This window comes from Schistocerca cancellata, chromosome 5, assembly GCF_023864275.1.
Source record: "Schistocerca cancellata isolate TAMUIC-IGC-003103 chromosome 5, iqSchCanc2.1, whole genome shotgun sequence".
Lineage (NCBI taxonomy): Eukaryota > Metazoa > Arthropoda > Insecta > Orthoptera > Acrididae > Schistocerca > Schistocerca cancellata.
This window is the reverse complement of record NC_064630.1, coordinates 648,893,737-648,910,222: the sequence shown is the minus strand read 5'-3', so window position 1 is coordinate 648,910,222 and position 16,486 is coordinate 648,893,737. Positions and strand designations below refer to the sequence as shown.

Genomic DNA, 16,486 nt, shown 5'->3' with positions numbered 1-16,486 from the left:
CTATAGAATAGCTTGTGTGGAGATATCAACTCCTTGAGATGAAGGAATTATTATTTTACATAGTCTGTATGAAACACTGACTCAACAGCCTGTACTTAATGGTTTTCCAAATGCTAGTTATTTTATAGTGTGAGCTGCCATACAGGATAATTCATTTCTTCAAAGCAGGTGGAAAGTTATCAAAAATATTTTACAAAGTGAAAACACATTGTAGAATTGTTTGTTGTGAGAAGATCCTGACTTTCACACTCCCAGTGGTTGCTAGAAAGTTGTGCGATGCTCTTATGAAAGAGAGAAAAAGGATTATGTCAGTGGCTACACTGAGCATTAGACAGAAAAGAAGGATTTGTCTGCAGGCAGGTTTTTTTTCCATTTGTACAACTACATGATTTTATGTAGAGGTAATTTCTCTGATTTCAAACAGCTGTTGCCAGCAACTTGACAAGTCCTATAAATAAATCATGCTGCAAGATTGATGGAAACAATACATTAACCAAAACATGGATGATATTGAAGGAAGTATTCCTGAACTATTCTTCCATCATGCTCATTCTATAAAGAAAGAAAGAACGAATCTAAATAAAGCAATGGAAATTGTGGGATAGAATAACAGTAATGTGAAAAGGATAGACTGCCACTAACGACATGCAAGAGGCAATGAATGGTAGAAAGGCATGTTGAAAAAGACAACAGTATCTACTAGGCTTTTTCAGGATGCCCGACACTCAACACCATCTCTCTGTGTTGAGCAGAGACCTGTCACTTCACTTCATATTGTTGCATCTAAACAAAAATTTCTCCTTCCTAAATGCTCTTAATCAAGACACCAATCAGCTGTTTCACATGTGATTAAAATGAAAACCAACTGATTATATGTTAAGCTCCATTTTAATTTCTTTCACACTGTGATAATTTAATAGCGTACTTATATTACCTCAAAATAGGCCTACTTTATTCTCTTTGTTCAATTGAGACATTAGAAGTTTCCTTAAACTCCCTATTTAGGGGAAATATTTCAGTCCCTACAGATTCACTAAATAGGGTTTTAGTATGTAGAACTTTGTAGTAGGCAGAATAATCACCAATGTAACCTGGCTCTAGCTCACATTAGATCATTAGATAACAGTAACAAATATATAAACTCAATGAACAAATTAAAATCCTTGTCAGTACTTGAAAAATTGAGGAGGAAATATTTGCTTATACACAAAATATGATACAAAGTTCATCACAGAAGCTTCTGTACAGTGTTAAATGCTGACAATACAAGAACACAGTGAATTGGGTATGGCATCCAAAAATCACTGCAAAATGTTAGGGAAATGTTTCCAAAGCATTGCACGAATATTAATCATCATGCAGCAGAAAAGAAACCAGTATTACCTTCTGCCATCACCAGTTGCATAATAGAAGGAATGGAAAGAAAAATAAGTATTAGTTTCCCCGAACAATTCGAAATGTTTTTTTCTATAAGGCATAATTACAAAAATCTTAGTTTTACATTAATGCAAGACAATTTGAACAAATCCACACATTTCTTTTGTAATAATTTTCAGAATCATTAGATAAATGTTGTGTAACTATGTCAAACATGTTTAGCACTAAGACAGTCTGTGAAATTGCATTAGTTATTTTACACACTACGCAGTACATTTCACTATCTCATCACATATGCAGCCAAAACAAATTCACTTTGGGCTTTTTCAAAATGAGAGTACCCTGTGCATAAACATATTGTGATAATTTAGGTATATGAAAAATATGTTCTACAACTTTACTACTGCATATTGTTGAAAGTGTGAAACAGTGGCCATAGATGACACCTTACAATTTCACCCAACAATACATCATCATTTCCTATGATCTAGTTATTTGACTTTTTATAATGAAAATAAAAAAATGGAGATCTTCATGAACTTCTGAAGTGTAATGTACTACACATTAAGGATTTCAGTAAATATATATAAAAAATAAATTACACGGAGTGTGTGTGTGGCCAGCACTTGCCTTCATGGTGTAAAATCTGAATTGCTGCAGATACACCCACATTAACAAGTACAAAAAAACTTCTCTCTTTTGGAACTGTTAGTTCTTTGCTCAGGGAGGAAAGAAGGATCACTGGGGAATGTTGGAAAGAACACAAAGTTCACTCAGAACCCAGAATGAGGAGCACCCCTTTTAAGGACAACAGGTGGCAGATTAAAGGGTAGGCTTCTCCTACAAGTCAGCTCTAAACTATATTACACTTCATAAATGAAGAACTTTTGCATACTATTCATCAAAACACTTTAAAACTAGGATCCCTGTCCCACTACCACCAACCAAAACATTTCCCCCCCAAGAACCATATTCTCTTAGCCAAATGTCAAGACTTCCCTACACTACCAGCCTACTTCCCACCCAAACCCAACCACAACCAGAGCCACTCAATTCTGTCACCTCATCAGTCGTATTAAACTTCTCAACCAGGTTCTTCTCTAAGCTTCAGACATCCAGTCTTTCCTAAGGTGTGACATTCAGGTCCAAATACAATTAAACTGTCACACACCTCACCTCATACAGGTCTCCCCTTTACCTGTATCTGTTAATCCTAACTATAAACTGGTCTGTCACCTCTGATCTCAGAAAACATCTCCCTCTTAAACCATCCCTAAATTTGCTATCTTTCCTCTCAAAGAAAGAAACCAACATCTGTATCAACAGTACCATGAATTTTGTCTTGTGGCTAATTATTCAGTCTCCTTTTAACTCCGATACAATGTTTGAACACACTGTTCCCAGACAAATGTTGTCTTCAGTCTACAATTTTGGTTTGATGTAACTCTGTACAGATATACCCTGTACCAATAGCTCAATCTCCACATAACTACTGCAAACTACAGGGCTATTACAAATGATTGAAGCGATTTCATAAATTCACTGTAGCTCCATTCATTGACATATGGTCACGACACACTACAGAGACGTAGAAAAACTCAAAGTTTTGTTCGGCTGAAGCCGCACTTCAGGTTTCTGCCGTCAGAGCACTCTAGAGTGCAGTGAGACAAAATGGCTACAGGAGCCGAGAAAACGTATGTCGTGCTTGAAATGCACTCACATCAGTCAGTCATAGTGCAATGACACTTCAGGACAAAGTTCAACAAAGATCCACCAACTGCTAACTCCATTCGGCAATGGTATGCACAGTTTATAGCTTCTGGATGCCTCTGTAAGGGGAAATCAACAGGTCAGCCTGCAGTGAGCGAAGAAACGGTTGACCGCATGCGGGCAAGTTTTACGTGTAGCCCGCGGAAAATTGGCTCATGCCAGAACTGGAGACCGACAGTGCCGACTTCATCTTTCAACAGGATGGTGCTCTGCCGCACTTCCATCACGATGTTCGGCATTTCTTAAACAGGAGATTGGAAAACCGATGGATCGGTCGTGGTGGAGATCATGATCAGCAATTCATGTCATGGCCTCCATGCTCTCCCGACTTAACCCCATGCGATTTCTTTCTGTGGGGTTATGTGAAAGATTCAGTGTTTAAACCACCTCTACCAAGACACGTGCCAGAACTGCGAGCTCGCATCAACGATGCTTTCGAACTCATTGATGGGGACATGCTGCGCCGAGTGTGGGAGGAACTTTATTATCAGCTTGATGTCTGCCGTATCACTAAAGGGGCACATATCGATCATTTGTGAATGCCTAAAAAACTGAGTTTTTTTGTGTGTGTGCAAAGCATTGTGAAAATATCTCAAATAATAAAGTTATTGTAGAGCTGTGAAATCGCTTCAATTATTTGTAATAACCCTGTACATCTGTTTGAGCCTGCTGATTCTATTTGAATTTGTCCCTTCTTTTAGTCAAACTGTACCATAAATGTTTCTCATCAATTTGATTCAGTACCGCCTTTTATACAATCCCTCCACCTAATCACCATTCTTCTGTAGCACCATATTTTGAATGCTTCTATTCGCTTCTTGTCTAAACCATATCATCCACATTTCACTTCTCCGTCAGGCAAATACCTTCAGAAAGAGATTCCTAGATGAATTTACATTACATTTTAAAATCTCTTTTCGAGAAAAAAAAGTTTCTCACTATTTCCAATTTGCATTTTATACCCAAGCTGATTTAGGTACGAGTTATTTTGCTGCCAAAATACTAAAACTCTTAGTTTTCGTGTGTGCCCTCAGCACTGCCTTATTTAATTCAGCTACATACTATTACAAGTGTTATTGCTGTGTTTATGTTCATCAAATACTGCCTTTCCAAGACATAACCCATTCCATTCAATTGCTCTTTAAAGTCTTTTGTTATCTCTAACAGAATTACAATCTTAAAAATTTAATTTTTCCTCCCTGAACTTAAATTCCCTTCCCAAATTTCTCCTTTTTTCCTGTGGTTCTTATTCTAGTTACAGATTCAATAATATCAGGATAAGCTACAACCCTACCTGATTCCATTGTAACTACAGCCTCCCTTTTGACTCTTCTAACTGCATCCTGGTTTCTGTACGAGTTTTAGATTACATTTCATTCCTTTTATTTTGCTTGCTACTTCATAAATTCATAAAATGTATTCCAGTTAACATTATTAAAAGCTATAAATGTAGCTTTGTTTTTAAATCTATCTTCAAATTAAAGTCTTAGGCTCAGTACTGCATAAAGTGTTCACTTCTCCAGAACCCAAACTTCCACAAGGTCGGCTTCGGCCAGTTTTTCTATTCCTCTGAAAATAGCTGGTGGTATTTTACAACCAAGACTTACCTTCTTTGGAAGTATTACATCCTCCTTTAATGTCCAAGGATATTTTACCCAATTCATATTCCTTGCATATTAGGTGAAAAAGATTTGTCATTGTATTTTCTATAGAGTCTAAATTCTGAGGAAAGGTCATCTATTCTGGGAGCCCTGTCTCAACTTGGAGAAAGTTCACATAGCAGTGATAGAATCACAGCCCGATCTCTTCATTTACCACTTCTTACCTTTCCATAATTTTGCGCTCTAGTAGCTTCCTCTGTATAATCATTCTACATATTCATTTTCCCTTTCACAGCTTTCTTTTTGTTGCTTAATACTGGCTTGTCATCTGAGCTCTTAATATTTGTACAGGTGCCTCTGTTTCTTCCTAAGGTGTTTAATTTTCCCGTATTTCACCATGCTTTTACAGGTTTTTCGACACCCTTCCAACCTCTTCCTCCACTGCCCCTGCCAAATTCTTTGCAAACTTTTTTCTCCCCATCTAAACTTCAAAAGGGAAAAGATAAATAATTTGCAGTGGTGAGCATAAAATGACAAGATATTAGAGTGCTGCGAAAGTTATGTAGAAAGTGGCCTGTTTCACCTCATTCTATAATAAAAGAAAGGAGATGCTACTTTTACAGACAGAAGCCTATTCAGTTTTATGACAATGAGTTGGTTTACCTTGTCCAGGCGAATCACCTGCAACCTCCGTCAAAGAAATGTTTGTTTTTATGATTCCATATTTTATTTTTTAAATACTTGTCCAAATTACTTTGTGTAGATATTCTCATATGTTGGAGGCTACTAAATATGCAATGCAGTTCAACTCTTCACAAGTGGGCTGCCAGGAGCAAATGCAGGCTCTCTCAGTTTCTGCACTTTGATATCAGTGTGTACAGTTCAGTTATATCCTTACTTCTAAAAAACATTCAGTGTAGAGTGTGCTCTCACTATCTGTTTAAAATATTATCTTCCCATTTCACACATGAGAAGACACAGTGAGGTCCTGCATGAAATGCTTTAAATAATTAGATGGTGATAAGGTTATACATCTCTGGTGACACTCTATGGGACCTTTAAGGAGAGAAGTAGATACAAACTAACTATACTCCCGGAAGGAGTTTACACTATGCTATGATTTATCTGTTTCCTTGTCAATATGAACATATTAAGTAACGTCCCATTGACGTATTTTATCTGTACAACTCATTGACTGACAACATAACATCTGCCAAATGCTCGCAACCAATGTTCAATGGGTGTTACAGTGTGGGGAAGGGCCTCTAAGTGAATGCATTAGGTATTATGTTGAGTACTGAGTTGAAGGACAAGGTTTATAACTGGGCTCAGATCCAGTTCTGGGCATATGTTACCAAGGACAATTACCATATTCAAATTCTGAAAATTTTGAGAAGTAGTTTGCAGATACAGAGCTTTTTACTATTCCAATTAACTCTGTGACAGTTATACCACAGCAAACAGATCTACAAACCACCTTCAATAGTCACCTAAATGTACCAATGTAGTCAAAAAGCAAAAATCAGTTAAGAGCATATCATGGGTAAGAAGGATTAGTTCTCCAGAAGGACAACTTAACAGCAAAGAACATGCATTGTTGACAAAACTGCAGCAAACAAAGGTCACAAGAGTCCATTTACTGTCATACAAATGACGAACTATTATGGGTTAAAATTAGGTTCAATTTTTAAGTTGCAAGATTTTATATGTAACCTGTCAAAGGAAATATTTCAGAATCTTGCTGGTGATTTCTTTCCCTCAGTTACAACAGAAAACTGGGAACTTACTGACTGCAGTTTGTTGTCAGACACCTGCAACTATTCAGTCTCCTACAGACGCATGATGCATCTGTCAGAAAATGAGATAATGGCATGCTACAAGACAGGACATTGATGGACAGCACCATCCAACACGCTTCCTTGGCAGCTTTATCAGCCATGTCATTACCCTGTATCCCAATGTGGCCAACTACCCAGCAAAATATCACCACCTTGCCATGGTGTTGGAGCCACTGTAAGGCGTCATGGACGAGCTGAATCAGCGGGTCTACTGGATACATCTGGTGAAGTGCCTGCAGTACATTAAGAGAGTCAGAACAGACAAGAAAACTCTTATGGTGATTTCTGTGAACCCTGTCCAGTGGCATCAGAATGACATAACTCCGCATCATAATTTGTAAATTGTTCTGGAAGACGCACTTTAAAAACCCTATCAGGGAAACTGCAGAACAACCAAGAGCACTCCCTGCTGTGATCCATCTGTAAAAATAACACTAAAACTATGGTACTTAGACCCTATAAAACTGCATGTGGCGCGATCTGTCAGCACCATGTTTTTCCACCAAGGCATTTCCAAATGTTCAACAACCAGAAGCCCTTTGTTAGTAGGTCTTTCAGGTGTGGGAGCCTTGTTAATTCTGAGTCAAATAATAAACCCAAAAAGTGCACAGTGTCTTGAAAACATAAAATACGGTCCCCCATAGTAAGCTCTGACGAGTATGATTAAAACTGACACAGTCTTCTCTGGAGAGAACCAAAAACCAGTTGTTTGGGAACAGGTTTCCAGCCTCCTAATGGTCAGCTGTAGCTGTCTTATCTTAAGATCAGAGGAAGAGAAGAAGATTGATTGTGGATGACTTTGCGAAGAGCATTTGATAGGGCTTCTAACTGCAGAGGAAATGCCATTGATAGCAATGGCAAACAATGTGACACTGAGGACACTGCCCTGGAGCACACCATTCTCCTGAACATAGCAATCGGATATGGCATCGCCAATGCGATAATGAAAACGCCAGTTCTCGAGAAAGGATAGGATCAGAAGCGGCAGGTGTCCATGTAGTTCCCATTCATGAAGTCGGCGAAGGATGTTTTAACTCCAAGTTGTGTTATACGCTTTTTCGAGGTCAAAAAACACACAAACTAAATGACTTCGGCCTAAGAAGGACTCCTGTATCACCATCTCCAGTAGAATTAAGTTGTCAAGAGTGGAACGGTAGCGCCTGAAACTGCACTGGAGCGGCTCAGGTGACCTCGGGACTCTAGCAACCAGACGAGGCAGCGGTTGACCATGCGTTCCAGAGTCTTACCTATACAACTGGTAAGGGTGACACTCCGATAAACAGAGTCTCTACAGTCCTTGCCTGGTTGACACAGACACAGATGACAAAGCACAGTATAATGGATCTCATCAGGTCCTGGAGCAGTGTGTCTGGCTGCAGATAAAGCTGATACCAGTTCCCCCATGGAGAATGGAAGGTTGTAGACTACTTCATTACACGAGAAGAAATTGAGCTCCCTTAACTCTACAGTCCGACTGAATGCCTGAACTGCAGGAGCTTGTCTGGATGACTCCATCTAACAGTAAAGAAGTGTTCAGCTAAAACGTGAGCCATGTCTTCTGGTGTGTCCACCAAGACGCCATTATTTGACAAGGCCATAAGGGGATGTGGATTACACTCGCCTGGCATCAGTCTTATTTATTTCCAAACATCCGCAGCGGAAGTGGAGTGATTAATGGAAGTCTTGAATTCCCTCCAGGAAGCCCTCTTACTCGCCTGGCATGTGCTCTTGCAGACATGAAGACATGAAAATTGTCTGTAGTTGGCCACTGTTTGAAGTTCCGCAGCTGTCCATCTGGCCCTGATGGCCAATTGACAGTCGTCATTCCACCAAGGTACAGGTGGTTACTAGACCTCGTGATAGACTCTGCGGCAGCCCTTTGGATCTCATGAGTGATATGGGCCACTGCCTCCTGTGCACAATCCTTTTGTTCAAAAATAGCCTGTCGACTGTACTGTAACCAATTTGCCCTTTGTATCATCTACCTGCATAGTCTCCTGTTGGCCACCGTCCTAGTTGGCAGATGTCACTAGAATGTAAATCTGGAGCCACTTCCCACTAACCTGAGTAGGCAATAGCCTGGGAACAAAAACAAAGGTAGATATCTGAAAAGACCCTGTAGCTGTGGAAAAGTGAATCATCTGATCCACATTCAGAAGGCAGATATTCTCAGAATGGACGAGTCACTCAATCATCTGACCCTTGAAGCAAGTAGTAGCCGAGCCCCACAGCACATGGTGGGCATTTAAGTCCCCCACAAGGAGGAATGGGTGTGGGAGTGCCTGGAAGAGGTCTGTCAGTGCATATGCATCCAAAGCGTCATTGGGGGGGGGGGGGGGGGGGGGGGAGTTCAAAGAACACACTGCGATAGTAAAGAGTGCGAGAACTTCCACAGCAATTGCTTGTATGGTCGTGGTAAGAGGGACAGGAGAGGAGTGGTATCTGTCATCAAGGAAAACAGCCACTGCACCTTTAGCCCCGTCTCCAGTAGTATCATCCTTCCTGTATATGTGGTAGCCCCATAATGCAAGCGTGTCTGTGACTAAGAAGTTTCTTGTAAGCAGATTCAGAAAGGTTTATCCTGGACCAGCAGCTGCAATTCTTCCAAATGTGAGCGATATCCATTAAAATTCCACTGCAACACAGAAGTCCCCATGGAAGCCACTGGTTAGCGATGATGGTTCGTTTCTTCCTCCCTCGGAGGCATTGACTTACCGGGGAGGTCAGGGGGAACGTTAGCCGGTTCCATGCTCTCTGGTTCCTCCAATTGGAAATCCATATCCTCAAGAGCATAGTCTCCATCAGAAAGTGAGAGAGCTCGTCGATCCGAAGGTTTACCTACCACTTTCTTGGACTTAGAACTACTTTCCAAAGGATGTTTTTCCTTTACTGACAGGAGGCAGCAGCGGTTGCCTGGGTTGCAGGGATGGCTTAATTTGCTTCGGATGTTGCGGAGTGGTATGTGGCTTAGGTGGTAAGCCTACTGCTGACAGCTTCCGAACGACGTCAGTTGCAAGTAGAGCGTTTCCCCCATTGGTACATCAACAAGTGAATGTGCTCGTACTTTAAACTGTAGTCTGTTTGCGTGGAGGCATCACACTTAGCGATTGTTGTCTTAAGGGATGATGCAAAAGAAGTAGCAAAAACCAGTGTTTGTATTGCTTTGAAAGCCTTTTTAGCTTCACCATACGGTATGCACCTCTTTTCTTTCAACTCTTGAATTTTCCTTTCCTCGTTGTAAACCCCACACTTTCTGCTCAACACTGGAGATCCCCAGAGCAGTTTACACATTTTGGAGGAAACATACAAGAAGTCCCTGACTCTTGAGCGGAGCCTTCAGGATTGCTACAAGTAGCCTTCTCATTACATCCCATAGTGGTATGGCCAAATCTTTGACATTTACAGCATCGCACGGGGATAGGAATAAAAGGGTGAGCCTTAAGGTGGATATATCCTGCAATGATATGTTCTGGTAATTCCAGAGTACTAAACATTAGAATAAACGTTGCCAATTTTTCCAATTTGCAATTGACTCTCCTCGCATAATTCTGCACCTCCATCACATCCAGATTCTTCCATTCTTCACATAACTCTGCGGTGTCCACCTCCATTATATCGGACCGGGTAACCATGCCTTTACTGAAGTTAAGGGTATTACACAACTCAGCCTCAACTGGGTGGCAGCAACAGTCTTCACAGTGTTCTTCTTGTCTGCCTACCTACCTACCATATTGCTGAACTTGCAAATAAAGACTTTGGTAAATCTGCTTATATGTCTACTTCTGCATTGTCATTGTATACTCTTAACAAAAGAAAAATATCTGTTAATGAGTCTGTATTTATTTGGGTTAAAGGTAAAGGAGTATGTGAATATGTAAAATTTGTTGGTGACTGTACTTTGTATTTTCATAAATAAAGTGATCTGTAGTGTAGCTGAGAACCGGACAAGGGTACATCTAGAATCTGTCGGCATAGAGTATGTAACAGCATGTTACGTCATCACACTGACCAGTTGACCTTTGACCCCGCGCCGATAAGGCCGGCAGACGTCATCTTGGCAGCGCGCCAGCGGCGGACTTAGCGCACAGCGGACGGGAGCACTCTAGTACGGCTAGTGCTCCCGTCCGGGATAACGCGCCGCTGGCACTGTGAAATATTCTAAGTCCGAATCAAGGTCACGCGCTATCGCGCTGCTATAAAAGCGAGCGAGCACCGCGAAGCGGATCACTCGCGCTGCTGCTGCTGCTGCTGCTGCTGCTGCACAGGCAACTGCATTGAACGCTGCCAAGATGCCATACAGACGTTACCGTCGTCGCTCTAAGCAAACAGTCTACAAAACCATAGAGAACATTGAATTCTCCACATCAGCCGCAGACAAGAAGAAGAACGCTGTGAAGACTGTTGCTGCCACTGCTCTTGTCGACGGACCTTGTGTGTTCTGTGGATGTAGACTTAATTTTAGTATTGATATTAATGATACATTTACACATGGTAATGGTTGGCTGACTGTAGCTATTGTATGTAAATACATTCCAGACGCTTAGATATTTGATTGGAATTAGCAGTTTAAACTAAAAGTGTTCCATTACGAAGGCGTTTGACACTTTTCAGAGACCCAGCAATACCTTCCAATGCCTTGTTATTATAGAAAGGGGATATCTCTTCAAAGTTTCCCCCATTTCACTTGATTACAATGAAAGTGTTATGGCACACTAATGTTACTATTATTCTGAGACTTCTTTTCAGGAGGACTCTCCAACCAAGCGCTCTTTGAGGAGTGGGTATAGGTGCTGCCTGACAGTACACCGCCCCGTCAGTAGTAGTAGTTTCATGAGACAGTTCCATAGGGATCCCATGAGATGCTAGGGATTTTTTTTTTTTTTTTTTTTTTGGATTTAAGGGCGCTCAACTACTGAGGTCATTAGCGCCCAAGGGAGATGCTAGGGAAACAACTGCCAACCCAGGCAGAGCCCTGCACGCCTGAGAAAGCCTTCTACAACAGAAGGTCGGCAGGTGCCCCAGAGGTTGCCTGCTAAAGACTGTTTTACCTCAACAGCCATTCACCACCTCAGCACATAGCACACCTCGAGATTGAGGTTTGAAGTGTGTACCTTCCTTGCAGTCCAGGCGATTAAGCCAAGATCCCCGTTCTCCGAAACACAACATTCCACCGCTCAGCGGCATGGAGGTTGCTGAAGTACGACCAGATCTCACGGTGACAGAGGACTGGTGCACTTACCAGTCCGCAGCTCAGGAACCCCGGGGTCGCCAAGTCCATAGTTGGCAAACAAATGCTGAGCCCCTTAGGGGAGATTTATCAAATGCTGTTCACGTTTCACAGAGATTTCAAGACTCACCAACAAAGACACATTTTGTACTGATCAAGTGAATGTTCAGGTACGTAATCAACAATTTCTGATGGCTAAGATTGAGAAGAATAAAAATAGTAACATTGAAGCTTATAGCGATGATCACTGTGGGGACATAATTACAAGATGAACAAGTGGTATCCCACTCAAGATCCATGAAGCGCCAATGGTGAGGAAAAGTAAATTGCAGCACTGTGTTGCTCTTTCTTCAATGGAGGTGGAATTTGCGACTGCAAGTGAAACTTGCAAATCACTTTTGTGGTTAGACTGACTTCTGAAAGAAATTACAGCTGCCGAGTCCTCATTTCCTATTTTGCAAACAGATAAATTGCTATTAAATTTACTAATGATCAGGATTTTTATGAATGATGAGAACAGACAGAAGGTATTGCTACTGTGGTGTCACCGCCAGACACCACATTTGCTAGGTGGTAGCCTTTAAATCGGCTGCGGTCCGTTAGTATACGTCGGACCCGCGTGTCACCAGTATCAGTGATTGCAGACCGAGCGCCGCCACACGGCAGGTCTAGAGAGACTTCCTAGCACTCGCCCCAGTTGTACAACTGACTTTGCTAGCGATGGTTCACTGACGAATTACGCTCTCATTTGCCGAGACGATAGTTAGCATAGCCTTCAGCTACGTCATTTGCTTAGACCTAGCAAGGCGCCATTAGCAGTTACTATTGATGCTGTAAAACATGTACCGTCAAGATCGATGTTCACCAATTATGGATTAAAGTTAAGTATTCCAGAAGCTACGTACGTTTTTTACTAGTCTCATTTCAGTGTCCTGTTCCAGACCTCACGCCAGCCTGCGTGAGCTTAAACGTGTGCCTTTCGGCTTCCTTATAGTGGGTTGGCTGTCTTGCCAATCCACAACAAGTGGCGACGAGGCCACACCGCGTTCGTAACTATACTGCCCTGATTTACTTGTGTAATGGCTTCGCCACAATCTCCAGAGGTACTGTCCGAATTTTATCGCTTACAGAATCAGCAGACGCAGGCCTTACTGGATGCCCTTTGACAGCTCGTCCAGGGTCAACATGCATTGCAAAATGATGCGGCAGCCGCCGCTCCACCGCTCACGCAGTCACAACATGCAGTTGCACAGTTGCGGCACTGGAAAGCTGGACGGAGTGGTCACGCCAATTTGGATTCCATCTCGCTGCCTACAGAATTCAAGGTAATGAGCAGCAGCCTTATCTCCTTTCGTCCATCAGCGTCCAGTCCGTCAGCGTCCAAGCGTACCGTGTGATAGTCAAATTATTTCCCCGATGAGACGTAGCAACTCTGTCGTACGATGAACTTTTGCCTGCATTAGACGCATATTTCAAAGAAGTCAATCAATGTAGTTGCGAAACGGTATACCTTCTTTCGTACAAAACGTACGGCAGGTCAGACTAATAGGGAGTGGGTTGCAACCTTGAAAGGCCTTAGTAGGAATTGTGCTTTTGAGTGTCAATGTGGACTCCCTTATTCAGATTCTATGGTGCATGATGCAATTGCACAGAACGTTTCTGATGTTCGTATATGGGAACAGATTTTGAAACTAGTCAATCCCTCCCTTCAACAAGTGATGGACATATTGGATCGGCAGGACACACTTTACTTTGCTCAGGAATCATTTGAAACTTCGCCACCCGTGTGTCAGGTTAACCGGCCCGCCGGGCGAGATGCACGGAACAGTAAACAGTCCTCGTGCCCGGCCACGCCAAAGCCGCCTGGCTCTCAGCCAAGTGTACCGCGCCAGCAAGCAAATTCAGTGAAATCATGCCCACAGTGTGCTACTAGACATTCGCGTGGGAACTGCCCGTCACGCCAGGCTATTTGCTTTTTCTGTAATAAAAAAGGGCATGTTCAAAGTGCCACACGGCAGGTGTAGAGAGACTTCCTAGCACTCGCCCCAGTTGTACAGCCGACTTTACGAGCAATGGTTCACTGATGAATTACGCTCTCATTTGCCGAGACGATAGTTAGCATAGCCTTCAGCTACGTCATTTGCTACGACCTAGCAAGGCGCCATTAGCAGTTACTATTGATGCTGTAAAACATGTACCGTCAAGATCGATGTTCACCAATTATGGATTAAAGTTAAGTATTCCAGAAGCTACGTACGTTTTTTACTAGTCTCATTTCAGTGTCCTGTTCCAGACCTCACGCCAGCCTGCGTGAGCTTAAACGCGTGCCTTTCAGCTTCCTCATAGTGGGTTGGCTGTCTTGCCAATCCACAACAGCTACATTTGTCAATTCATTAAAGAGAAGGTTACAACAAATGACACACAAACTGACGGACAGCCAAAGATTCTGACAAACATGTCACTATTTACGAAGTTACATTAGATGGTGGGACTTTATGTAGTTCCTACATTATACATGAAACATTGTTAGAGTGTGTCAAAGTATCAGTGTTTTCATTGTTTTTATAGCTTCTTTGAGCTTCAGTTGGAATAATTAGTGGTGGTCATTGTTCAATGCTGGTACTGTGGTTTTTAAATAAATATTTCATTTTAAAAATGCCATTTGACTTGTCAACATGGGAGAATGAAGTACTAGGCCAACAGGAAACTAAGAAAACACTTTATACGAAACAGACTACAGTGATGCAAATAAGGCCAAACAATGTAAATAAGAAAGCATTTAAAAAATTTGCAAATGCTTTAACAGGAACTGACCTTTTAAGAACGAATTAAAAAATAGCATAAAATCTCCAATACAGCAGCAAAAAATACCATAAAGGAGCCAAACTTTCACTTATTTTCTTTTCCTCATGCAACAGCACATGCTTTGCAGAATATTTGGGAAAAAAATATTTTTGGTTTCCATTTTATTCAATATTAAAGTAAATACAGACATTACTTTTTATAAAACGAAGCTAAAATTTTAAACTTTTCCCTGGATTCGCAAGTTTACTTACAAGTATTAGATAATTTTGTTTACACTCCAATTAGTATATTGGCACCAAATTTCACACAGACAGGATGAAAAGAAAGCTTTAATATATTTTCAAAATGTTAAGTGTCATTTTGCATCACTGTGATAAAAATGTGCAGACTTCCAAGCTCTGAAATATCTTGTTGCCTATATCTGTGCAGTGAACACCCTGCCCCCACCCCACCCCGAACCCATTCACTTTTGCGTATATATCGGCAGCGTCAGAGCTTTCACCCCCTGATGATAAGTACTGGTCATCAATGTTCTCTTGTAACTTTAAAATTTATCTTTTATCAATGAAAATAATTTTTGAAAATATAATTTAACTGGTTGGATAAAATCTACTCACCCAGTGGCAGTAGAAGAACACACTTATAAATGTTATTACAGTTTGCTAGCTTTAGGAGCCTGTCTGGCAAAAGGGTTGCAGGGGAAGAAAGAGGGGTAGTGTTCTGGACAGTCACCCAGAACACCAGGTCAGATGAGACTTACTGGGCAGGATAAGAAGAAAAGACTCGAGAACTTTGATGCAAGGTTCAATGACAGGTTTGCTGTTGGAATGGCTTTGGGACTGGGCTGCAAAGTGATACTCCACTTGACATTAAGTGTGAAGGAAAGTAGATCTTTCACCAAAGCAGCATGATTAAATGCAGGTTTAGGGCTCGAAGTGAGACTTAGGCAATACAGATTTTTCAGAAGGGGAGAGAGCTTTAGAAGAGAGGTTGAGAACACAGTATTTCTGTGACTGGTTCTCATGATTATGAGTTGCTATTTGTTTGAGAGGCAGTTGTGAAGGCTTTATGATAAGGAGGTTGGCCAAGTACAGTCTGTAGGAGAGAACTAGTAATGATTGTGTGGCTGTTTAGGGAGAGGTAGAGGAACAGGAAGGGAAACATTACTGTTGAGGAAGTTTAGGAATCTTTTTCTCTTCATCCCATCCAGTAAGTCTCTTCGGACCTGGGCTTCTGAGTGACTTTTTCCAAACTCTACCCTTTTTTTTAAAACTCACCAACAATTTTCCTTCACCCCTCCTTCCTCTTCAACCCTCCTGCCAGAAGGAGCCACTAGCTTAGAAACCTTGCAAACTGTAAGGTGTGTGTGTGTGTGTGTGTGTGTGTGTGTGTGTGTGTGTGTGTGTGTGTGTGTGTGTGTGTTGCTGCCACTTTGTGAGTAGATTTTTTATCCATTCATTTACATTAAAATGTATCTTAGGATTATTAAACTTGCATATTATTCATTAACAAATAATACAAGAGCACTATCAACTAATCACTGAGCAGTCTTAGTTGAGCAAGCATCACACTATAGCAGATCTCAGCACAGACCTCTAAGAAACACACAAAAATACTAGTTCTTCGTACTATAACTTAAGTAAACAAACATCTTAATATGTAAAATGACAGTAATCAGTGCAGTGACAGATGTCTACTAACCAATTTTTTCTCCATCTTAGTCTTTATATCTCTGGCAAGTGTGAAGAAGGCTTCCTCAACTCTTATAGAAGCTTTTGCACTTGTTTCCATAAATTTTATTCCATATTCTATAGCTAATTGTTCTCCTCTTTCTTTTGTTACCTTCAAATAAAAGAATAAAGAATATA

The 16,486-nt window shown here is 41.3% G+C and overlaps 1 protein-coding gene across 1 annotated transcript in view; it reads right to left on the bottom strand.

Annotated features, from left to right (window-relative positions):
* The window catches only part of LOC126187318 (ras-related protein Rab-8A), a 55,252-nt gene that overhangs the window by 7,140 nt on the left and 31,626 nt on the right, over positions 1-16,486 (bottom strand). The window contains exon 4 of the mRNA XM_049928328.1: positions 16,320-16,460. Within this exon, the coding sequence (XP_049784285.1) occupies positions 16,320-16,460 (141 nt within the window). The remainder of the gene's footprint in view (positions 1-16,319; positions 16,461-16,486) is intronic.